Source organism: Tribolium castaneum, chromosome 9, assembly GCF_031307605.1.
Source record: "Tribolium castaneum strain GA2 chromosome 9, icTriCast1.1, whole genome shotgun sequence".
Classification (NCBI taxonomy): Eukaryota; Metazoa; Arthropoda; class Insecta; order Coleoptera; family Tenebrionidae; genus Tribolium; species Tribolium castaneum.
Window position 1 is genome coordinate 5599141 of NC_087402.1, and position 27527 is coordinate 5626667.

Consider the following 27527-nt stretch of genomic DNA (forward strand, 5'->3'; position numbering starts at 1 on the left):
CAATTATCAGATAAGTAGTTCGCGTTTGCGACCTGAGAAGTGGTTGACTCGACCCCGTGTCACCTATTTTTGAAATATTTCACTCGTCTAAGTTCAAATGGAAATGTCTCGACTGACATATCCATGAGAAAGGAGCCCCAATTAACATCTGTGCCGCTATTTTTACTCAAAACTTGCATTATGCCGTGTTTGCTCATTGCACGTTAATCTCGATTTAATTCAACTGCAGCGTTATACGTTTATGCATCCTCAAGAAGCTCATTACGATCCTCACTTACCTGAGGATGTTAAACCAATTCCAGCTTTTGGTGTTCGTAATTCCAAAGTTGTCAAACATTGTAGCGGCTGAAATTACACCAAGTGAAAACTTTATCATTTGTTTGGAGAGACACTGAAAGAAACTGCAGCAGCGTCGCACTAATTAGATTTTTCTCGACATTTCGTTGATGCATTTTGTGAATTAATGTCAAGTCGAGACTCGAATATCAATCGTCGGCTTCTGTAGCAATCTTTTCAATGGAACGTCTTGATGTTGCTGTGACAGTCTTGATATACATACAAAATGGGCAAACCACCTCTCCAGACCCGCTTTATTGACTGAGAGTGCCATATTACACACCCTGCGGTGAAAGGGAGCGAAAGTGAAAACTGGACCTTGGGAGCAGTCGGCGGAACTTTATTAAATATTTCTTAAAATAATTTTTCCCGAATCCTTTCATCAAAAGATACGCATTATCTTTGTATTTTTAGCTTCGTCATTTGTTTGATGGTACATATTATACCCGAAATTAGGCTCATGTTTGTGTAAATTCCAGCAAATTTACGTTAATGCTAGTGGAATAAAAGATTTTGTTGTGAATGCATTGTAGCGGATGGCAGAGCAATTAATTTAGTATTTATCACGAAATCCCCGAATCAACAATATATAGTTGATTTATTTATGTCTCCTCCCTCTTTTGGCTTGTTTGGAATGTAAATAATAGAGTTGGTTGCAAGTAATTTTTGTGGCCACTTAATTAGGAAGAACTGTTCGTGTTGAAAAAGTCAATAACGTTGTGTGCTAATATCGGCTTTCGTCGGGCAAAAAAGCTGGGATTACCGCTGGTGAGCGCCAATCCGTCTTTAATATATCAAAATTTGCTTGGAGTCTTTGGGCGGTTTCGTCTAGCGATTGTGAAAGGTGGCGCATACATAATTAAAATTATGAGGTGGCGGTATCGATTCGGCGGTGTTTGTCCAAATCCCCCGCGAAAACCCAAAGCCTAATTTGCATCGGTACCTTTAACACCTTCGTCTGTGGAAGGCTGAGTCGATGGAAATGCCCACCGGCGACCTTCACTTTGTATGCTAATCTTCGCCACGGGGAAAGAAAGCCGTAGATAGACACGTAATCATTTTATTGCAAATGAAAAACGTGAACTCTGACTTCATTTGAATTGAAACTATTTTATCTTCCTCCTCGTTTGAAGTGCACCTCTATTACGTCCCCGGATGCAACCGCGATACGAATTAGGAAAAGGATCATCACAGCTCCCTTTAGTTAACTCGCCAGTTCCACGCTGCAATTTCAAAGAACTTGCAGCGAGTTTCGGAGGGATCTTATCCGCGCCGTGATTAAATTCCAAAAAAGAACCGCCGATTTTTTCCTACTTTATAACTCAATCCGATACCACTATGCAAGTCATTCATGGGACCGAGGATTAGCCCTGACGAGACTCACGGGGGGGGTGACGACACAAAATATTCCCAACTCGTTCCAGCTTTTATATTACATCCTTATTTTATTTAACCACCTACACGTAACATTTAAATTACTTTTTCTCATCACAGCTTTATGGGAGCTGGCGTTAGCTGAATAAAATCTCTAATAAAATCTTAGATTAATTGGAATTTACGATACCTTCCGCGATCTTACACTTGTCTTATAAACTTTATAATTAAATAACACGACCTCATTTATTCCACCACAAAAATTTACTTCATAAACCCACAACCACAGACTAAAAAAATCGGAACTCTCATTAATCACAACCCCAAATCATTATTAATGAAAACTTGCAAAACAAAACAACTTAAAGTCGTAATACAGGATGGTGCACAAGTAATAATGAGACTGAAAAAATTTTTGAAGCAACAAACATTACAATTCATAGATAACGTGAAATACTTGGTTTATTACATTAAACATAGTGACCACACAGCACTTCACTTTACGTTCATCTTTTTTTTTCTCAAGACAAAACGTATTTTCTACATTGATTAGGATGTGCTCTTACGTTTACAATTTGCCGCCTTTACGTACTTTTACCTTTTGCCGCATTAGTTTCTTATTTCTTTACGTTTATACGTCCTTGTGTTCTCTCAATCTCTTATTTTTGTTTGTGTTGTTTCACTTACCTTTTCCATACTTTTTTTTCATAGAAAAATTGTTACACCTGATCCGGGTTCGAACCCCCGACTTCCCCCGTCGTAAGTGGCGCTTATACCACTGAGCCACCAAGGCCCCACGTGCTGACTGTCTTTTGCAGATATTTTAACACAAACTTTTTAAATAAATTAACATTACAAACTATATAATTGCAATAATTCACCTAATACGCGAATACATTCAATTCAAAAGTCAGCGAATTAGCTCGAGAAAACAATTTCGTCCACTTTTTTTCAATTCAATTTTCTAATTTTTCACCAGAGTTCATCAAAAGATACCGGGCGTATAGGTTGATTCTACAATTTTAAAATTGCTTTATCATTTTTGTAAATTTCAGCTCGTTTTTGACCGAAAATGGACATAATTTCTTCAAAAATCACCAAAACAAAAGATATTTTCCTTTATTAGGATGTGCTCTTCCGTTTACAATTTGCCGCCTTTACGTACTTTTAAGTTTTGCCGCATTATTTTCTTATTTCTGTCAGTTTTATGCTCCGCTTTACGTTTATACGTCTTTGTCTTCTCTCAATCTCTTATTTTTGTTTGTGTGTTGTTTCACTTACCTTTTCTATACTTTTTTTTATAGAAAAATTGTTACACCTGATCCGGGTTCGAACCCCCGACCTTCCCCGTCGTAAGTGGCGCTTATACCACTGAGCCACCAGGGCCCCACGTACTGACCGTCTTTTGCACATATTTTAACACAAACTTTTTAAATAAATGAACATTACAAACTATATAATTGCAATAATTCACCTAAAAGGCAAAGACATTCAGTTCAAAAGTCGGCGAAGTAGCTCGAGAAAACATTTTCTTCCACTTTTTTTCAATTTAATTTTCTAATTTTTTACCATATTTCATCAAAAGATACCGAGCGTTTAAGTTGATTTTACAATTTTAAAATTGCTTTTACCTTTTTTGTGACTTTCAGCACGTTTTTCACCGAAAATGGACATAATTTTTTCAAAAATCACCAAAACAGATGGTATTTTCCTTTATTAGGATGTGCTCTTCCATCTACAATTTGCCGCCTTTACGTACTTTTACCTTTTGCCGCATTAGTTTCTTATTTCTTTACGTTTGTACGTCTTTGCGTTCTCTCAATCTCTTATTTTTATTTACTTGTTGTTTCCTTACCTTTTCTATACTTTTTTGCAAAGAAAAATTCTTACACCTGATCCGGGTTCGAACCCCCGACCTCCCCCGTCGAAAGTGGCGCTTATACCACTAGGCCACCAGGGCCCCACGTAGTGAGCGTCTTTTACAGATATTTTAACACAAACTTTTTAAATAAATTAACATTACAAACTATATAATTGCTATAATTCCCCTAAAACGCAAATACATTCGGCGAATTAGCTCGAGAAAACATTTTCTTCCACCCTTTTTCAATTTAATTCAGGCTCATTATTACTCGTGGACCAGCCTGTATATCGAATGAGCCCAGACATTCAATCAAATAGTCAATAGCCAGAAAGTTGTGCACAATTCTCGCACAATTAGTGATGGAAATACAGTTTTGCAAGTCGGAAGCGGTATACAGTGGCACTATCTACTTCCCATGCACTCCTAAATTACCGAATTTAGTCGAGTGAGTCTTATCTGGAATATTTGATGCACTCTCATCTCGCATGCTCGGAGCATTGGCCCGAGCTTTGAGCTTTTTGAAATCGAAGTCAATTTGTGTTTTCGTGTCAAATTTAGCGAATCATGCAAACAAATTTGTATTAATCCTGAAAGCAAAAACGCTCGATTCTCTTGGGACACCGTTTACAATGCCGCGTTATCGGAAATATAATTCGATGGAAAAAAGATTACGAGAGTGATGTGAAATCACTGACAATATAATTGTGATCGATAGGGTGTCGAAGTAATTACAGAGCGATTCACGCGATATATCCTGGCATTAAATAGCTTGAATACGAAATGCTCCTGTTTCGTGCTAGCTGTCTTTATCTGGGAGCAGAGCAGAGACCAAAGACACTCTCCGTCGATTATGTGTTTTGTCTGATCGATAAGCTTTGTAAACTTTGCTTGATCACATGAAGGGTCTCTTCCAGTGCTTCGGTTCCTCTGGTTATTCAAAACTAAAACTTAACGTAATTAAGGCTTACGTTTGGCTAACATTGTTAGTAACACTATCGAGTTTCAAACTAACACTATCAACGAAACCAAATCAGATTTCCACCCTGTTTAGAAATATAGCGCGACCGTTTAACTTAATAAAATAATCATCGCAACTACCGACTCGACTCCATTACCAAAACAAATCCCGAACATTTCAATTTGAATTTAATAAAAACTTTTATTTAACTTAGACGCTCGCAAAGAAAGTTGTTTATAAAGATATACAAGACATTCTAATTTAATATCACTTTCAAACTCGATTCATCTTACAGATTTAGCCCCGGACTGACACTGATAGTGTACAAGACTTCCACACACTGCACATATTTGATTTATTGTTGCTATTTAATTTAAATTATAGTTTGCGACGTTTACACGCGCCGATTGAGTTGTTGATTCCGAATCATTGTATTATTTACGACGTGAATTTCAACTATTGACAACCGCATCGGATTTAGATTAAATTTTAAACTTTAATTTACTGTAATTATTAATTGAAAATTTAATACACACATTAGCTAAACTAACCGCTCAAAAAGTGCCAGACTTTGGCTCTGTTTAAACAATCAGCTCCGACACGTTGTTTATAATTCATGTTGAAGCCAAAGCGGGCAAGAATTTGCCCAAAAAGCGTTTACTTTTGTTTGGATAGTTGTAGTATAAATGTTTTATCAGGTGGCAATATTGTCACGAACCGCCTGAAATTTGGGTAAACAGTACCATTCAGGCGCATTTACTTTTCCTGATGCAAGGTAAACACCGGTCAGGTTAATTAAATTGCATTTTATTTATAAACTTTGTATGTTTCAATCACTATTAATTTCACTTTGTGTCTGTACCGATATTGATCATTTATTTTGTCTGAACAAATATTATTTGTATGCTAAACCGGTTTATTTAAATTGAAACATCTGTTCATTGGACCGTTTTCAATTACTTCGATTGTTTGACTGATCGTAGTTTTTGCAGTTTTCAGGGCGTTCCAGCCCCTCTGCGCATTAAAATCGTAAATTTTGATTTATCGCCGTGTAGGATTAGTGCGTTCATTTCGCACAAGTTTATGAATTATTTATGAGTATTATGACTTTTGGTTTATTAGGTTTAGCATTTCGTACGAAATCCCTGTTAGCAAGGAAATGCAACCGCAGTAGGGATTGAACGGCATTGTTCGGGGGTACAGTCGAAATAAGGGCGCGAGAGTTGGATGATGCTCTTAAAGTTTCGTGTTTAAAAGTTTCGTCAACATTTGCATGTTTACCTGAGATTAAAGAAATATTTCATAAAATTCGCTTCTTTAATTAGCTAAAGTGAACATCAAACATCAATTGAATTATTTATCATCGCTAAAACTCGGCATCAAAAGGCCATTAAGACGGCCTCTTGACAAAAAGCAAACGTAATATTGCTCTAATAAATTAATTAATGTCCGATGAATAGTTGTACGGCTTTAGCGTGATTGCGAAATTTATTTCGCATCATAAATTTTACTTTGAGAATATTGTAGCATTGAACTAAGCCGATCGTCGCACGAAATTTACATCATCCCGCTATACAATTCACGTTGAGCCATATAGAATTACACCCCAGCCCCCATCCAATATTGTAATTTTCCAAAAACCGATTGCCGCAAAGTTCAAACTTCAACTAGAGCTTTTAGTGGCTTGCACATGCTCATCCTAGACGGTAATTGACTACATTATCATACTTCGACTCCGTGCATTCTTCACTTTTACGTCTGCCGTAACAACGGATTCAATTATGTTTCCATAAATTTTCAAACTGCGCAAAAGTTACGTTAATCATTCATCAACTTCATGCGATGTCACCCAACTATTATACCCCATTGACAACGTCGGTTAATAAATCACACGTGAATTTTGACGATTTGTTAAATTTAATGGATGTTTCTCTGAAAAACTACTTTCATAATTTAGCGAGAACGGCAAAAACCTTTAATTAACTCCGACCCGTCGCTCACATCCAGACGCTTCATTTTCACTCAATGTTTGCCTCAGACACATTTTAAAAATAGGCACAATCACGCAATTTCTCAAAAGAGGACACGTTTCTGCAACTTATGGCTCATTCAGACTTGCAAGTGTCTCCAAAGCCAATTAAACCCACAAGTCGTCTGCAGCTAGGGTGGGTCGTCAAAACTGTCATAAGGGGTGTGATGTGCTTATAATATAAATAAACGCAAAGGGCTAACGCGAAAAATCTCGTGGGAAAAGTAATTCTGTTCTAGTCTGTTGTAAAACAAAAATGGTCGAAGGAATGGTGGCAATTGGAAAAATTAATTAAAAAGAGCTGAAATGGGGGGTCTAATCTGTCTTTAACAAAACTTTTATTAGGAACAAAGAACCGAAAGTTCTGAGAGTCTAGATGAAAGCAAATGAAACTTTTTTTCCTCCGATCTACATTCTCGATCCGTTTTTCATGTAATTAATTGAAGTTTCCCGATCAAAGTAATAAAATAAAAAGAGGAGTCTCCGAAAGCATTATTAAGGTCTAATGGACTCGTTACGCATGTCTCGGATCAAAGCCGGTGCGCTAATAATTTTGCAATTAAATCCTTCCGGTTTTCTTGGCAAAAAAGTGTCGAGGAAAATATTTGGCGATATGACAGTCGGCGCTTTAAACGGCCGTTTTGGTTGTTTTATTGGGGAGTTGCTCCATAAAGAAACTGGGTTTGTTCGACCCTTTCCCCGATAAATCTTTGTTCACTTTATTATTTTTCGCTGTGCCCCTCTGTCTGTTTTTCCCGTTGATTTAGCACCGTTAATGCACAAAGATATGATAATGTGCCTCTGATCCTCGTCACATGTCGTGCCTGGTGGTAATCTCATAAGGGATTTCACCAAGTCAAACGTTCAATGCTACTTGTTTTTATTGCCACTGTTGGATATTAATAGTTAATGTAAACAGGGGTGGAGTGTGCACCTTAGGGAACCGAAACTGTGTGTTTTTTCCCAACAAGGGGGGCCCGCTTTAATTAAACTAAACCGGTCCCAATGCACTTGTACTGGCATTATTCTGAAAAAATTCAGACACGTTCAACAGTCGATTTTCGGAATTAATTAAGTCAGAATGGTTCGGGCATCCGTTTTTTCCAAATAAAATTCAGGATACAACAGATTATGTCGTAATGGGGCCCGGGAGATGGCAAAACATACCTTCGTTATTACACATTTATTAATATGGGCTTACCCTGTTAGGCAACACCTTTGTTAAGGTTGTTTTAAAACCAATGATAGCTAACCACATGTGGCCGTAAAACTCGATTTTACGGCCAGTTTTCCATTTATATTTTATAAAAGCTGGAAGGGTTTTAATGGATCGGCAAGTTTCAGAAGCGAAATAATTTCATTCGGTTTATAGACTCCAGATTTCAGCGAGAGAACACTGGATGATTAAAAAGACAAAAGACTCGATTTTAATTAATCATATCCCAGTTCTTGCGATTTTTATTCAGAGAGCTTGTTAGAAAACAAATATTTTGCTACGAAATAATTAATTTTACGTAATGAAACCAGCCATAAACTTGAAAGCTAGTCTATTATTACTTTATTCTGGGCTCTTTTAAAAATGAAATTTCCGCTTTTTTAAACACTTTAAAGAGTCACAAAGATAAAGATTACCTCCAGTCTACAAAAACGCTTTTCACAAAATTGCAAGATTGATTATTTCATAGATGTTATTAAAAACTGTCCAAAACAAGTTTATATTCGCAACAGCGATCGCTTCATAATGAGCGAATCCATCAATAAATGAACCTTCTTATTGCGGGCATGAGTCCATAAACGATCGGTTATAAGACCAACAATTATTATAATAAATTTGTATACATTATGCAGAATTTGAACAATAGTCTGCATTCAATTCGCCGTATCTGCACGATACGAATTATTAATTATTGTTACACAGTTATCTACCAAAATCAATATGCGAGTTAACTACGAGTAGAACCAAATTATAAATTATTTATGTAAATTCGCCATAATCTTCAGCATAAAACTAAACACTAGACAATTTTTAAACACACGCCTGGCTTATCTGAATATTGTTCGTTTGGAAATTAATTCCGTGTAGGTAGAGTTCGAAAGTGGTCCTCCACACATTACCGTAATGGATGTAGATATGAATCAACTTTGTGTTGCATTTACATTGCTAGTAGCACTATTTAAAGTGAAATTGGTCTAACACAATGAAAAAGAACAGAAAAGGTAAAAGGCTGCATGTGTGTAATTCTCTCTGTTCTTTAATATGAATTTGGAACGGAGCCATGGCCGGGTATTACAGTAAACTGCAAATAAAAACGCATTAAACTGCTCCAAGGATATTAAAATGTTGCTCCACACATGCGAAAAATTTTTGAAGGAAAACGCGGGATTAAATATGCAGAAATCGTTCGACATTTAAATCACATCTGATGTTTATTTTATCATTGAGTCGTTTAAAACGGTTCAAAAAACGATGTGATTTATATTTTTTCCTTGTATAAACTTCTTTTTGGACGGTTATTGAATTTATGGATTTGCATGTCATTTGGAAAAACACGGAGTTGTATTTTATTTATCCAGAGAAGATTAACTCATTCGTCAAAAATCAATTCGTTTAATTCACGAATTTTCGCTTTCACAACAATCTAAATTAAAAAATTGGTTTGGCCCGAAAATTTCGAATTGATTGGAGAATGAAATTAGCCGAGTTTACTCGCAGTTGGAAAAAGTTGAATCAGATTGCAGTTAATGACACTTAATTTAATTAAAACTATCACATTTAAACAACCGTATTGCGGAATAAACTAATTAATTTTTCCAACGAGTCAAATTTATATTCAAACCGGCATCAGCGATAGATCATCCTGAATAAATTTGAATTTATTGTACTAGATAAAATCCAATCAATAGTAATTTCGGGACGAAACTCAAATTGCGGCCGAGTATTTCTGATGAGCTTTTTATAAAATGGGAAAACGCGTTTGCCCAAACTAGAAACCAATTTAAAGCCGTATGGACAAACTAACTAAATTACTTTTGAATAAGCCAGCGGAAAAAGGGGGTAGCTGCAATTAAATGGGGTATTTTAACAGCGAATTCCGTGCCTCATTTGTCCATATTCAATATCTAACTGATCGGAGCAACATCAATAACGATCGCGGTGCTATGCGCCATTAATCGTTGAGTGTGATTGCAATATCGGACGCTCAAGACGAAATTTCTGTGTGCTTTTACCATTAATCTCACTTGAGTAAGCCGAAATTACGGTACTCACTGCCTAAGAGATATTCGATAGGAAAAAGTCGACTCGGATTCCCGTCATCGCCGGATTCTCGCCCGTAGATTAGATTTATTTTCAAAACGATTTCCGCTAGATTCAAGTGGCATGAGCATACTGCCGAGACAATGTCTCTGTTGAAAGCCCGCTCTTCTGAACTTGAAACCCTACCTATTAGAAGAATTTCCAGTCAACAGAATTTTTGACTCCATATCTGCCTTGCCTTTGGACTAGTTATAATATAGAGGAATAAACATCCTAAAAAAAGACAAGAAAGACGGTTAAATAACTAGCCTTCCAGTCTTTTGTTATTTGTTATTTGACAGGTTCTAATAATAAAATAATAACAATACTTTTTATCACAGTGAAAAATACGAACATTTTTTACATTCACATAATAATTTTTTAATTCACATATTCTTTATCTGGTGAGAATGTTAGTTAGATCAACTTTTCATTTAATCTTCTTTCGAGGCAAGAAAACTAAAGATTTGTTGATTACAATACAATGAATTAAGTATTAATATTTTGACTAACAACTGTGATATTAATTTATGATCTGAGCAAAACTATTTTTTTTGAAAAACGAACTGACGGTTTCAGAGTACAAAAGCTAATGGTATTATAAATGAGAAAGTATTTTAAATTTAAAATCGCATAGACTCTAATTTTAACTAAATGTTGTGAAATTATCCCGGCGCATCCACCATTTTTGCATGATAAACTTTTGTCATTGTAGTTTTGAATTCAATATTTTTTTGTAATTTGCTGCCATTTTGATGCTTTAATAGGCATCTTAAAATACTCAACGTCATCAAGTGCGATGTCATTATTTGTCGGAACATTTTACGAAAATTTTTAGGTTGACAAGCAGCAAATTCGAGACCGTATTTTGTAATTTCACCTTCACTAACATCCATACTCTAGTTTTTTGACATTTTTTTTAATATATTGTTATTGTTATTATTAATATTGTTTTTTAATATACTATTTTGTAGATTAGCAATTTATTAATTTCAAAAATAATTTACATCAGCCAACGTTTGGCTGCCAATATTTACTCGGAAGTCGATGCAAGTTTTGTATTCCTCTTTATTTTAATAAAGTCGTTGAGCAACAAAGTGGTTTATGTTTTTTTGCTAATATCTGGAAACCGGTGATGCGCAAAATTAAATCTGATAAAATTTGCTAGAAGGTGTTATTTTTAGTTTTTTTATAATATAGTTCGGGAGATATTTGCTGGAAAAATCCCACTTTTTTACTGCAGCTTTAAATCAACAAATTTGTTTTTCAAAAATTTTGATGTTTTAAAACAAAATTCTAATCTTGAAATTAAAAATTATGTTTTCTTTGGGCATTTGTTACGTGGGCTAAATAAACAAATAATGAAACATTTGCGCTTGCGCTTGTTTTATTTTTTCGTGTGGAGATGGCAAACATCATGTAAACAAGCCACTTCTGATCGGTTGATTTTTTTGCTAAATCCGGACGTAAACAGCGTTTGTAAATCCTCTGCACCGTGATTATCAGCGGGTAAATCCTTCGTTAGCAGGTGCTCAGAACTTAGTGAGATGAAATGTTGCAAGTAATTCATGACCTTGTTCAAAGTTCCGGTACATCCGGAATCAACAGTATTGAATCGCTGTTCTCTGCACTGGTCTCGCAACTAACAAAGTTTAAGTTATTGATAATCATAGGGTAGATGTAGCTGATCTTGTAAGGAGGGTCAATAGTAACTACATTATCTCCCTGGTTTTCTTCGAGGAGCAATTAAGTCTGTTTAATTTGCATTCCGCTATCGGTGCGCATCTCAGACGTGCTAGTTGTTAGTTTGCGGAACAAATCATAAAACACTTTAAATGTACTATACACAGATAAACACAGTTAAATGGCCCGGATTCGCGGCTCGGGTCGAATCATTTAGTGAAAAATCCCCGACGTTTCCTTAATTCGCGATTAATCTAGAAAATAAATTCCTAGTTAGAGCCGTACTGATGTTGACATTGCGATTTAAAGCGAAATTAATTTTCATCATGCCCAAAACTAAGTAATAACGACGCCTCGAGCTTTATGGTTGCACGTTGGTGATTTAAACACGTCGATGCCTTAATTAAATATAAAATATATAAAGGGGGGCGGCGGCCTGCGGCGACTCCAGCCAGGTTGTTGTAGGTTAAAGATTTAATTACTCGATAACTACAACGTAATCTTTAAATTTGATAAACCCGCGCAAATTCTGTTTTAATCAAATTAATACGGGGGATGGCTCAGTGCGGCTGACACGGTGGTCAGCTTTAAATTACCGGCGGTTTGCACTTCGGGGGACTAGCCAACAAATAAATGCAAATAGAGATATCAAATCTAAATGTTGGATAAACAAACCTCCGGCACTATTTCGCTATTCAGACCAAACCACTTTTAATTCATCATTTTCATATTCGAGAGGCATTGACGCCGCTCCAGCGATTGTAATTTGCCACCACCATTTATCTTTCAAACGCAAATTTCCCCACTGCTCGCTTTTGCAAAATCGCCGCTCATAAGCATTTCTCAATACACAAACTGACTAAAAATAGCTCACGAGCCTCCACCGAAACACAGAGCCTAATTTCTGTAGAAAACGGGGAATGTTGGAAAATTATTTAAATTTGACAAAGTTAATTTCACAGAATAAGAATCGCACGTATGGAAACAATCCTGATGACTTCTAACAACATACTAAAAATTTATGAAACGAGATTCTTTCGCGAGAATCGTCATTCGATAATAGTGAGAGATATTGGAAAAGACAAGTAGATCACACATTCGCATAAAAATAAAAAACGTAATAAGAAGGGAAATGAAAGCGCAGTCGTGTGTGTCGGCAGGAAACTTCACAGATTCTCATACTTCTACTTGCATTAATCTTGTACCTTATTTAATTACTTCTTATGAAGATAATTTTTAATTCAACGGTAACTCAATCACGACGAGAGACGGCGTAGTGAAAGAATCGTGTTTACGAAACATTTCATTTAAATGTAAACAAGCCTTCAATTAAATATTATAAACGCTTTTTATAGTTTATGAATTATTTATACACTCGCAGTTGAGTTAATTGTCAAACAAATCGATTTCCACGTAGTCATTTTATCAAACGGAAAATGTAGTTTGATTGGTTCAAGTTTTATGATTATGTGTGGTGAAGACTAGCGAGGAATATTGGTAAGAGGGATGAATTTATGGTTAGATTTGTGAATTGGAAAGGGAGCCAGGAGATTGCATTTGCTTACAAAATGAAAGTTGTGCTTTGTGTTGGCTATAGAAGAGGATGCTTTGCTGCTGGATTTTTCCTTATATTAAAGCTTCGACACTACAAATGAGAAAAGTGATGGCAAATAAAATTCACGTATTAATGCAGTCGATAGCGCTGGAAAAGGGCTTTGAAATTTACAGCCGAAGAAAATTTAATTATTGGAGAAATGATAACACAAGAACTGTGACAATTTTTATAGGAAAGCATGCAACACTGGTTTATTTCGCACGTGTAGGTCTTTTGTTGAAATTCGATTACGTAAAATTTAGCGACAATAGAGTCAAAACAATTATCATTTTCCCGTTCCGTTCCATTGTGAAGCGACCATGACGGCCTTATGCAATTATCCCACTTATTAAATGGTAAAGTCTCAAATTACCTCATTAAATAATCAGTGCAATTTACTTCCAGCCTCTGTCATGGCGAACGATTGATGTTACGGGAATTAGTATTTGACAGTTCATTCGGAGCTTTATCCCGAATTAATTGGTCGAAATAACACATATTTTTGACCAACGCGTGATCGAGAGGGTCAATATCGATTAATCACGGAACATTTGAACCTTGAAGATAACCTTATCCCTTGACCCCGCCTGATCCCCGATTGAATACGACCGGAAACTGGAAAATTCGCACATTTGTTTGGCTAAATTCTGATAAGTCAATCAGTGCGAGGAATTGTTGCCGAAACGGTTGAATTAATTAAGAAAGGACAAAGGAAGATGTTTGACTTATTATGCACCCTTCAAGCCCTCCAAGTAATGAAAGCGTATAATAACCTTGTGCATCCAGACGAGATAAATCTCGCAGGGCTGTGGCAACAACTTTTATAAATATTACACGTGAAATAAGTCCATTATATCTGCGATTCCGCAACGATATGAAATTCCGGGAAGAGTTTAATTACTTCCGTTGAAAATCTCGTTGGGATTTGATTGATTAGTCAATTTTGACGAAATTACTTTCGTGCGAATTTATAGCCGATTTTGTGGTTTAGACATTAATCCCCAACAGATATTTAGATGGTGGTTCCTTGTCAGTTGAGATTTAGATCCAGGGACCATTATTCGGTATATTCCTTCGTAAAAATGTGTCTGCCCTAAGTCTTATTTATGTGTTTCCGGATTCTGACTATAAACAGAAAATATTTCACTTCAAACATCTGATGTCATTGCGAAAAAAACAAAGAACCTGATGGAGATCCCGAAAAACTTGAGGACACGCGGAAAATAAATAAAAGGAGCATTGTTTCCTGCTCTTAACCCCGGAATTTATGGGCCCTAATGCAAGTCCAACGACATCCATATAAATATCACTCCAATAACACTCATTTCGGGGATTACTTGCAACTTAAAAAGTAAGCGCGGTTTGAAAAACTGTTTCAATTCGTGGTGCGAGACGGATGCTCGTTTTGATGATGATCTGCCAATGAATCAAAGAAAATGCCCTAGCTGATTGTAGAACTGATGCTGTAATTGAGTATAACAGTGGCTGGGATGTTCGAAGCCAACTCCGGTAACATAAATAACTTGCCGCGAACTTCAGACAAGACATTAAGAGCTCAGTGGGATAATATCAGTCAGGATGCTATCATGACTTCGGGATCTGGAAAGATACTCTATGGGACCGGAAAACTGATTTCACACCTCACAAACAATCATCTAATTGGAGGGGAAAAACTCACAAAAATACACTTAATACCCGTTCGAATTACATCTGCGGATTACTGCAGAGCATTTAATTTATATGCAAATGTGTTTAAAAATCTATGAAACTCCGCGAATATTAATTGTGTTCGCTCCAATAAACGCACTATTATTTCAGTGAATGCGTTATGTAGACGTTTTTTATTCTTGTCAAAAAATTGTGCCTGTATTCGGTTTTAATAATGCGGTTTATAATTTTAGATTTGTTTATTTCTGGTTCTAGTTTTCAAATTAGTTTAATGGACAGTGTGTGCTATATGCCCGTTTGATGTTTATGGATTATTATTTTCAATTATTCTAACAGCGACACTGTCGCAAATAGATTTTAATTATTCATAATTAATGATCAAGAGATGCGAGGTGAGTTTCCACTTTGCAAAAGTACAAATATCAACACTTTTTGCGAACAATTGGCAATTTGAGGCAAAAGACTCCCCTCGGAACTATTGAAAATTTAAAATTTGTCTTTTGGGAGCATAAATCCTACTCTGTGACCCAAAGTTCTAACTCAGTTTTTTGTAAAGAAAGATTTTTACACAATGTAAATTAACGAACCCAAATAGCTAAACAATTTAAAAAAAAACATACAAAACGTTCATTTTACTACATCTAATCTAAAACGTGATTCTCGGTTTCCCAATCTTAAATTTATTGTTTAGGAAATTGCAGAAACTACCCATAAACCTGGTAGTTTCTTTCTAACAGAGGGTATAAATACAAGGCGAAAACAGCAGTAATGTGATTTACTTCTCGTAACCACAATTAAACCCAAATCTGATAATTATTTTACAAAATGCTTTAAAATTATTATGTAAGCAATACTCATTAGTGCTTTTGCGCGCCTGAGTTCCTAAATCTTAAATCTGGAAGTCTGGGATTTCATTAGTAAGTAATTACACGTTTATCGTTTACTCTCGAATAATTTTCCCACAACATGGATGTTTACAATATTTTCCATTCTATTATAATATAACTGTATCTAGATAGCACCAACAAGACATTTAAATATTTTTTTCATAAAAAAGTTTAAAGCACGCAGAACTGCGGCAAAAAATAAAATAATTTTTTGCAACATGCTCCAGAAATTTTTAATTAAAACAATTTTGCTTGATCTCAAATAAAGGAGCGCAAATTAACCACGACTGAAGCGAGATTTTTTATGTCCAAATGACGTAGTTTTTATCTTCTATTGGTTTAAATTAAATTAAATAAATCGTTTTCCGAAAGCGCAAATCTTGGAACCAAAGCCATTAAAATTGTGCACGTTGCAGATAGCTATCGCGTTATTTTGTTTTCTAACTGCAAATGCGAATAAAAACAGTACTAACAGTTAAAGTTTTGTCTTGAAAATGGAAATTTCTGGTATAACAAGGGTAGTTTGGAACAACAAAGAAAAATAATTCAACTTTACGAGCCGCGGAAATAGTTTGTTGTAGGAAATGTGTTTTAAATTCGATTCAATCTCGATTCATTAGGATAATTAAGGCAAGTAATTTGTGATTTATGTGAGGTGGAAAGTGGTCTGACGCTGTTAAATATTTAATCTTCCAAGGTGAATTTTTAAAGTTGGAGTCATAACTGTAAATTCTGGTGGGTCTAGGCATCAATAATTCATTAATTTCATAAATTTACGAAGGAAGTCTAATCTGAAGTCAGGAAATGCCAAGGGTAAAAAACTGTTTTAAATTGATAAAATGTGGCTTCTTTGTTCCCTTAGAAAACATCTAAATGGGGTGCGGAAATTGTCGTCCTTAAACAAATAGCAACAACTCAATGGTCGCCTTTACGACCAGTCAATTTCTCACATCTCGGCTTCTCAATCGCTATTTATGTTGATATAAACAGCACCATATGTGTAAGCACGTGTTTATGTTACCAACGACGCTCCAAATACTTTTTCAAATCGTATTCAATCGGACAAGAATTTATGCTGAACGAATCTCCAGCCCGGCTTTGAAAGAAATCAAAGGTTATTGTCGCACACTTTTAATAAATCAAATCGGGTGACTTATCGCATCAATCTTAATAAAACATCGTTCGGAATATTCGTAATAAAAATATTTGTCGTGTGCGAGGCCATCGGAACTGTATTTCCACAACAATCAGTCCATTTTCATTCAAATGGTTTAATTTCTATGCGTATGGTCTACGTGGGGTGAATTCGGCCAGGATGAGGAAACGGGGAGCCAAGGGCGTGCCCTAACGGTGACATCATCATTGGAACATTAATTATGAAGGCGCCGAGACGCGAAACGACGTGATGAAGTGGGCGTGATTCGGAAATTGTTGTCTGTGGCTCCTCCTGATCCGGCCCTGAACAAATCAGCAATCCCGCGAAAAAGCGACTTTTCCGCGAAAAACGCGGAAATTAACATTCGTAAAAATTTCACAATCCTTTCGTTGATTTCGCGCACAATAGAAGGACGAAAACGACACTAGCCATTGTCGGAAATTTAGGGCGAAAGTTTGCTGCTGAAAAGTTTTTAGGACGGAGAGTTTTATTTTCAAGCCGTGCAATCCGAAACTCGAGATAATATCCACCAAACAATTGTCGGTTACCATAAACTTCGCTTACTCTTGTTGGAGAGAAAAACTTATTTATTTGCCCGATTATAGTGAAACACACGGATCTACTAATTGATTGTTAATTTTTCTGTGCGCCAGTAACGAACTTTTCGCTGATAATTCCGACCCAGAAATTTCTTTTGATGAACTCGGTTTTGTTCATCCAATTAGACGAAGTTGCCTTCTAACTTCCCTAATAACGAATTTTCGATAAATATCTCGTCTCCTTTGTCGACCGATGTTTTGCTAATTTTCGCAAACTCTTTATCAACGCCTAATTGTCTTTCCCAACGCAACTCAATCTATAAATTGCTAATGCAACAATCAATTCAAAGCTCAGCAAAGTTGCGTGTTAAAACCTGACAACTACGTCGCGACTAACTAACACGATACTCTTGCCCGATAAGCACAAGAAGGAAACCCCTAATAATTTTAACCTTTGTAAAGTGGTTTGTACTTTTGTTGTACAAATTAGCGAAACAGATTTACATGAAATGCAAATTTTGATCACAACTTCCTAATTTCATTCGCTTATTTAATTTATCTTAAATTGAAAGCGAAAAAAATAATTAAGTTGACTGGAGCAAACTTATCACAATTAGGGCTTATGCTAATTTCTACGTGGAAACGTTTTCGTTCAAGTCGGTGTATAATTCGACAATTATCACTTTGTCGGATCAATCTGGACTATTTAGCTGACCCCAAATTCATGCAAAGGTGATTCAGGCGACAATGGCCTCTAATGAAGCTCGTATCTTTCTACACATCACTGACACACAAAACGGCGAGGAAGCAAATTGATAATTTTAAAAAATGAAAAACAAACACGAAACTTTTTGTCGTCATAATCATCGAACCAATATTGCACTTTAAAACATGTACCAAACTTGTTTTCATCGGCCGAGTTTAAATAATGTGACAACTTCAACAAGAATTTCCTTCGAAACAGCCTCGTAAAATTCAACGCTCCGCTTTACAAATGATCGTACGAATATTACCGTTTTTGGAAAGTGGAGGAACTTTTCCGTCTTAGCATTTATTGCGACTTGTTCTTTTCCCGTTCGACAAGTAAAGATTGATGATTGATTTGTTCAAACTTCTAGCATAAAACGCTCCCTTGGTAAAAGTACACACCAGTATAAATTTATTACTTTGATTAAAGTTTTATTTCTGAACGCTTAAACCACATAAAGAAATTGGACAAAATCGCAGAAATGTCGGTCATAACAGTTATGAATTCGGATTAAACAAGTGCGTTATTGCGTTTTTTATTACTTGGTGCTAGTAGTAAAATAGTGTTTGTTGTACACAAAGTTGCTCGCTAACCCGGCGCCTCCACCAAAATTGAACACGTTTAAATTTTGTTGTGTGGCTAGAAATTTTAAAACTGATAACGTGTGACATCAAGTTCTGCATAAATGCATTTAAAAATTGGCGGCCGTAAAAACCCCCAATTTCACCGCACGCAAGCGTTTCCCCTTCATGAAAAAAAAATACGAATTGCCTCATTACGGTAATTATCGATTAGACCTGGCACCTTGAAAAAATTTTTAATTAACCCGTCAAAAATCCCAATAACACAATAACGAATGATTCGGAATCCGGCTGGAGCATAATTAACAGAAATCATGACATGTCGTGAAAACCAGCAGAGTAAAAACTTTCATCCAAAACGTACAAATCCGGAATCCCTAACGAGCTAAAATCCATACAAAAACACGGTGACGTGGACTTAAACAACAGGAAACAAGTAAAAATTTGATAGTGTAGGGTCGAAAAAAGAAGCACGGAATACATGCATCAGATAGTAGTAGGAATTAATTAGCATAATTGCAGTGTTTCAGCGGCGCTGAAACATGTATTTTACATTTACACCGTGTCTCTGAAACGCGCGTGTTATTTCGGGACCCTAGAATGCCGGAATTAATGTGTTTGAGGGCTGCATGCACCTCTAACGGTACATACATGTACCTAGACCGTAAATAAAAGACAAGCTTTTAACGGTTTTTGCTAATTAGACTCTTTCTAATCGTAATAAGGTACCGACATTACGGCCACCACTTTGCATTAAAAATTCTATCAAATATGCAACGGTTCTAAATGTTGTAATTATAAGGATGAGCAGTCGTGTAAAGTCGGACAGGTCGCAGGTCTTATAAAGGATTTAGAAAGGATTTGGTTGGAATTCTTTTCTCGAACTTGGTGACTGCTTATTAGACTTGTCACGACGTAATGTAAATTATTCATAATGGTTTTTTCGACACACGTGGCGCAGATTGAGGAGTGGAATGCATTAAGAATCAAAGGAAACACAAATTGAATAAAGTGGAGCACAAGTCTGGCAGTCATAACATAACGAAATAATCATTAAGATGGAAATCATTTATTTGGGCAAATTGTGCTGTCTTTTTGGGGAAACAAGAAACGTAATAACGTAAAAATATTATGAAATAAAAATTTATATTTATTTTGCAGCCGTAAATTGGGAGTAGTAAAACCAGTATTATGCAGAGTTTGCAGAAATTTATTTTCTAGAAATATTTTCTCTCTAAATATTTCCACTTGAAATTGTTACTAAAAGCCAGCCCTCTTTTTGCCGCTTTATTCCCCCAAAAACAAAATATTTTATACCAAGCGAAACCAATCACTCGGGATGAAATTTTAAATAATGCTCCCTCGTAAAATAGTTTAATTGTCACAATTGTGCCACTAAATACAACGTTTAATTGAAAATTTGTACAAACAAGTTGGTAATTATTTTCCACTTATTAAACTAAAAGAGCAGACTAGTCATTTAAATTAGGTAATTAAATAATAATTTTACATGGCATTTCCGCAATGTGTGTGGGGCACATTTATGAACTTTGGCAACCCTCCAGACCGTCAAAAGCATTTTTAATATCAATATTAAATGCATTTTTCTAAGGGCCATAAGGAAAATCAATCAGCTAACAGTAAAAAATATTGAATGGGTTTGTAGTGTGAAGAAATCGAGTGAATAAAATCTTTTGCAATTTATTTATTCTCGGATTTTTCAAACGCAGGCATAAATCCATTTGGTGATTATTTTTAATTAAAGTACTTGTTTTTGATTTTAATTTTTTGCGTCCTGTTTGTATGTGAACATTTCCGTTTTCCGGCTATCCACCCTTCATTATTTATCCACTTACGTACCATAATCCCACTCTTATTTATTGACTGGCAAACTTTTTAAATATTAATTCTCTTAGAACATTCATTATTCGCTATTTCCTTGTTTACGTGCGTCCCTTTCCTCGTGGCCGAAATAAAAAAATTGATTAAATTGTCAAAGTTTGAAGCAGTTCAATTTCAGTGTAAGAAAAAGGCAACTCCGGCTTACATACAAAATCTATAACTCATTTAAATTTCCAATAAAAAAGAAATGCATTTTGCACAAATCGCGGCCACAAACGTAAGCGGAAATTACGTTTATATCGATACGTTTCCTCTCGATTTGAAAACTAAATTTTATCAGCGTACCGGAAATGATATGATCCCGGTTCTCAAGATTTGTTAGGAAGGCTAAATTCACTCGACATGGATAATTAAAGGAATATGCTTCTGGTTCTGTTCTCTTATGCAAATCTACGGGAATGAGGGTTGCTTGTTACACGATATCCCTATTATGTTTTTCAAGGTTTAAGCTACCCTAAGTTATTTTATCTATACCCGGAGGTCGGAACCTCCTGACCTGAAGAACATAAAGTTGAGCCCTCTCTTTGAAACAAATACCATATTCTGGCGGCAACAGCGCCGCACACCGTGGCCACGGGAATTGTGGCTACACTACATGTTAATTAAAAGCGCTTTCGATCTACTCCAAATGATAATCGGCGAGTTGTTTAAAAGCCAGCCGGAAATCGATCCGAATGGGCGCTGTTTTACCAAATGAAATTGCGAATCTCAAAAATCATATATAACAATGTCAATCACTAGCGAAACCACGCAAAAACCCCAGCTCGGCTCGCAATAAACTAATTATTCTGACAATTTCATGCAGTCTAATTTGTTAAATAATTTTTGTGAGACAGAATCCGCTGGACTAATACGAGTCAATTATTATGTACAACACAGCACGGTATTTGTTTGTGCTGGGGTATGGATTGTTCCAATTTATTACTTAGATTTAAATTAATTGTGGGTAATTCCGTGCGCAGAATTCGGTCATAAGCGGAATCTACGTTGTATTTGCTTACATGAATGAAATAATAGAGTCAATTAGGGTAATTGCGTGCCTCAACCCGATTAGTTGAATATTGCAGTTGAAAAAATGCTTCGGATTGGAAGTCTGTCAATTAGCAAAAATGCGTAATTTAGTACACCGTATAAAGCGGTATAATCACAGTAAAGGGCACAGGACTCATTATTTGGAATTTATCTGTTATCACGGCTCCATTATGGGACGTCATCCGTTGAGAATAAAGTAGCAATGTATGGCTGGTAAAGCTATTACGCGTCACCATTTTCGCAGGATCAGTTGATACTTTACAAGTTGAACGTGGAAGGTGTGGTTAGGGACAAATAATGTTATTTATTATCAAGGATCTCGTTGTTTCTTAGGGCCGTTTATTCGAGGCTACCTGGACCGAACCTGAAAGATTTATCACCATTTCCGCCAACCCGTCGAGCTCCCATCGGAATCTTCATCAAGTTAATTCAACAATTACTTATCACGGGAGCCCTGTTTGCACATTTCGGCTGAGGAACGACTCCCGTTTCGGACCTTTTAAAATAACATGCAATTTGAGTTTATTTCCTTGGAAATGGTTAATTGAAAGGTCGTGGAGAAGTGCGATATTTTTCCTGCGGGAGCCGAGACGCGGCGTTTATCTCCGGACCCACATCCGGAAGTGTTTTGCGCAATTTGACAGAATGCGATAGCTGCATCACTTCCGGCCGTTGTGGTCGCTAGTGCACCCGACTAAAGTAAATATGGACACAGAATGACGGAACTGAATGAAATATGTGCAAACGACGACCACAAATCACTAATAAACTTCTTATTAAAGCGAACCGTCAACAACAGGAAGCGGGCGAGCTTATTTATCACACATGTAGTATATAACGAGAGCCTCAACATCCACCATTACCTCACACTAAATCAATAGGAGTATTGGAACTGGGGAATATCAATGCGGGAATGTCGCCCCCGGTTCGAATATATACTGACCCTAAGGGTGCTAATCCACACTGATACTAATGCCAATTAGGGCCCGGAGTGCAGCTTCTGTGCGTAAATGAGTTTCCACGCGTTTGGTGTTAACACTTGATCTTCATGCGTCAATTTGCGCTACGTTCGGATAAATGTAATTGCGAGGACACCTTTTACTCCAGGACCGCATTTGCATTTACCGACAATTAGTCACCGGGAGCCTAAAAATCTAGGGTTGCGAGGACCTGGAGTCGTTTTATCAAAGCTCTTGGCCAAAGCCGGCGATAGCAGGAAATCGCAACACGATAAACCTGTGCCCTTTCATTGATTTCTACCTCATAAAAGCTTTTGTTTTGTTACACAATATATTCTTTCAAATAATACAGTTAAAGTTACATCAAAGTTCAACGTTGTTTTGTCCTTTTATCATTAGAAATAGAAAAGCCTTTGACATTTCGACTTGTAATCGATTAAGAGCGAACAAGATCTGTTAAAACTTTGATAACTTCGACACCAACTCTAATTACACGAGTAATCAAAATAGAAATCCAAGGGAGACGCGCGAGAGCCAGATCGAAAAAGTTACGGCTCATCTGAGTACTCCTTCAACTGCAGGAACGATAGCGGCTCAAAAACCCAATTACACAGTTGCTGAATGGGAACTCGCAATCCCTTTTAATTTTTATTGGGGCGATCCTGAGAAAATCGCGGTCGAACTTTTGAAAATGTTTTCTCATGGCCCCGGTTCGGTATCTTTTCATCAGCACTTTATGCGTTATTTGTTAGTTAACCACGTTTTTTTAAGTTTCTTTCTACAAAAATGTTTTCGGGTGTTAAGTGAACGTAAAATTAGATTGTTCCAAAATCCTTAAAATAAAAATGAAAGCGGTTTTCAAATTCGCACCACTCCTTAAAATACAAAGTGCACTCTTTTTTGTCTGAGGATTTTCGTGCTGGACGGTGTTAGTAAACCAAGAATATACGTTTTCACCTAATTAATTTCACGCAGAAAGTGCAAAAAACAATAACCAATTTAGTCACGCCGAGGGCGGCTAAAAACTTAAACAACGTCAAAAAGTCACTCGCATGTGAGTCGGGGAAACTCGATTCTCAATTTACATTTGAAACGGAATAAATTTCCATTATGGTAGAGAACAAAAGTGTCCCTTAACATCCTAAGAATTAGCATTATACAGTTTCGCTGGCCAGCTTTTATGCAAACAATCAACTTCCATGATAATCGCCCGAATCTAACCGTCACATCAAGTAAAATTAAAATTAGCATTCGGTCATATAATAAGCTAAAAGTGTCATGTCAGTGAATGAGCGGAAAATGAGCGGATTACGAGTCAAAAAGCCCTTGTAAAATACTTGAAGAAATTAATTCGGGACACGTCCAAGACTATTAAATTCTGGCGTCTGAATAAAACAATCGATTACCTCGAATTTCATCTTTAAATCTAATAGACCATCCGATGACTAGAAATTACTCGACTGCGATAATCGGTAAACCGGGGAATCGAAGAGACGCCCGTATGTGGGCTAGACGGCGGCTTTGACCCAGTCAAAGACAAATAAGTGCTGTGAGGGAATGGATCCGAATTAACCAACCTTTTGACGACGCTTCGTGTTAATTAGCCCAAGACTAAACGTCCAAACACTACCAAAAGAACTTTCTAGTTTCAGAATGATTTTTTTTATTATGCGTCAGTCATTAAAAGTCGTGAGTTAATTTTAAAACTGATCACTTAGTTTAAGGATGATCTCTTGGCTAATTGTGTCGATCCGGCGTTATGATCGACGGCAAGCCTGCCCGTGTCGTAATTCGTGGGTATTTGTAGTAGAGGCTCAACGTAAATCTCTTTTAATAGCGGCGTTATCGGCGATCTCGTTGAAATCTTCAGGTCTTCTCCCCATTACTAAGCGTCCATTTATCTCATTTCAGATAACAAATTCGTCTGTGACTGTCGTCTGGCCTGGCTGCACAATTTACGTAACGAAACGAAAAATCCGTCGATCCGAAACACCCTGGACGAGATCACATGTTATATGGAATCTCCGGGTCAAAGTTTAGCCCGGGGCACAGTGCCCTCGCCGACCACCGCTCCCAGAACAGTCGATAACCAATTTCCTGAAAACGCTGAAGACTACAAATACGACTACGAGACCGTCGAATACGACAACGACATCTACGATCAGCAGCAGGACAGCTCCTTGAATTACGTGACGGCATCCGGTCCCAAGGACCCCAGGAAGCGGCATCTATTCGAGATTCCGCTGCAGGAATTGCCCTGCCCGCAGCAGGAGCATCCGACCGAGGCGCCCAGGACCCTTCTGCACACCCCGGGATACGCAGGGATCAACGCCAGCGGCGCCCCCAGGCTCCTGGGCGCCCTCGGCTTAGTGCTAAGCGCCATGTTCTTGAACATGACGTAAAATCGGCAAGGACTGGTCGAGTGTGGCTGTGTACAGGAATCATTGTGTGGGAGTTTGATCGAGTACAACGCGCAAAAGGACGGTTTTAGGTCAGATTGTGCCCATTGTTCTAAAGACTGTTAGTCCTACTCTACACAACCATTTTACAACCCTCCGATCACCATCACGTCGCATATCGTAACTGTAGCTCAATTCCCGGTGTACATGGAACGCATTTTTTTAAATCAAACTCAAAGTCGGTCAATTTCGGTTGTTCCTAAGTGGTACCTAACGTCCAATTTTTTAACACTTCTTGCAGATTTCAATTACAGTAACGTTCCATTATTAATGTAAATATTAAGTGTAATAACATGGCTGTTTAATATCACGATTTTTGAAATAGTTTCTGGATGTACTCACACAGAAGTTTATAAGTTAGCTTAGACTAACGAACCTAAACCTAGAAAATATTTTGTAAATTATTGAGAAAAGCCTAGTCTTTAAGTGTATTTTTAAATATGTCGATTCGCACTGATGTAACTAATGCCATTAATTAATAAGCAACTATTTTGAAATATTAAGGTTAAAATGTGTAATTATAATGTAAAATCTAATGTTAATTCGTTGTAATTTGTAATGTAGCAGTCAATGAAGCTAAGAATATTTCACATCTAGGACGCCTAAAGAACGAATTGTGTTAAAAAAAAAATTTTTTTGCTCCCTCGTTAACGAAAGTCAACGCTCAAAACAGTTCCATCATCCAATTAATAAAAAAATTCTTAATTTAAAAAAGTTGGAGTGAGATTCTGTACGAGTTGTGAATATATTTCGGAATATTTTTGTGGCTTTCGGTCTTGGTTTTGTTGAGCCAAACGTCCTGTTCTGCACACAACATGTATTTTGAGATTTGTACGTATGTGTTAAACTGTGTATTTCGCTTATTCTAAAATCTATACTCATAAGATGTCTATTCCCTTATAATTTTTGTAAATATCTTTCATGTGATTTTCATTGAAAATAAAATTCTAAATCGAGCTCGTTTAGTTAATGACATTCCCTTGGAACAAATTCGATCAGTGGATAAATGCGCTGAAACCCGCCTCTTATCAGTTGTAATTAAAACGTAACCTTTTGGCCTAGTGTATGTCACACAGGCCTCGTTAAAAGTGAATGCCTCATTTTCCTGCAAATCCTGGCCTTAATCTCTTTTCAGTTCGAGTTGATACGAATAATCCGAACATCCCTAGTCGACCGAAATGCAAAAAATTGCGGAAAAACTTCCCGGAACTTCCGGAAATAATTTTGATTAATTAAAAAAGTACAAGAATGTTGGCTGCTCATAAAACAGAACGGACGTGTACTCACTGGAAAATCGTATATAGTAAAAGGCGTAGCATTCTTTTTCGCGATCTATCACGTACTTGATTCTTGGATAAGAAGTAAAGCGGAGAAGAATGAACATTGATTCAACTTGGAAATGGTCGAGCTTCCAGCAGGACGGTTCCTGCTCGAAACCCACCGTCTTACTGCTAAAATAGTAATTAAATATCTAATGGGTGAGTAAACAAAAAGCGTATTTTTCCCGAAATTACTTCAACAAACATCCATTTTCTTGATGGATCTAAGGAGGGTGGATAGACAATAGATCGGCAGATTTGCATTGACTAAAATAGATTATGCAAATTTCGTACGTTGCGCTTGTTCTTTGTCGAGGAACAACTCAATCCTCCGAGCGCTCAGTTCTTTCAAAAACTGATACATAAACAATTAAGCCTGGGCCTCTCATTGCTAAAACGACAAAAACTTTAATTGAAGTAATTTATCGCTCTTTTAAAACTTTCAAGCGCTATTCCAGTTCTGTTTATGTAGCGTGCAAAAATGGCACAACTCGATGTACAACCATTATCTTGATTTACGATTATTTTTAAACAGGTATTGGCCGTTGGAGATTATAATGTGTTTTTAAATTTGCTCTCGTGGAAATAATGAAATAACCACTTAAACTAATGAACATAATGGAATTGGAAATATCATTACACAGCACAGAATTTTTTATAATGTTAAAGTTAATGGATGAGAAAAATGGACGGTGTTTCATTTCATTTCGCATTAAGATAAGCCACCCCTATCACAACCACTTGCTTATTAAGCATTTTGGTGCACAATTTATGATTTTGGGTACGTTCCGGTTAAAAAACAAACAGGTATTTTATCGATTTTAAACGATTATTGGGGTAATTAAACATTTGGTTCAAAAGTTGAGTCAAAACTTGCTGACCTTTCCCCAAAAAGAATTAAACAAACAAATATGCTACGTTCGCTCAGTCAAAGCAATTAATTACAAATATAAATATACAAGACCTAAAAACTAGAACAAATATTGCAGAAAAATTACCATAAATATCCGTCCGAATCAGTACACCGCGCCAACGTATTTGAATAAACACAGAAAACTGTTTTTCTTTTTAATTAAAACTGCAGCATAAAATGGATTTTCATTACGTTTCCCCGAAAATATGCTTTGAAGTTGCCACATTATGA

General features: G+C 36.6%; 1 protein-coding gene across 3 annotated transcripts in view; it reads left to right on the forward strand.

Moving 5' to 3' along the window:
- The window catches only part of LOC100142174 (connectin), a 110220-nt gene extending 84199 nt beyond the window's left edge, over window positions 1–26021 (forward strand). For all 3 annotated transcript variants that reach the window (XM_008193971.3, XM_008193972.3, XM_015979505.2), the window contains exon 5: window positions 24517–26021. In XM_008193971.3, coding sequence (XP_008192193.1) covers window positions 24517–25007 — 491 coding nt within the window. In that variant the 3' untranslated portion in view covers window positions 25008–26021. The remainder of the gene's footprint in view (window positions 1–24516) is intronic.
- Window positions 26022–27527: the final 1506 nt, after the last annotated feature.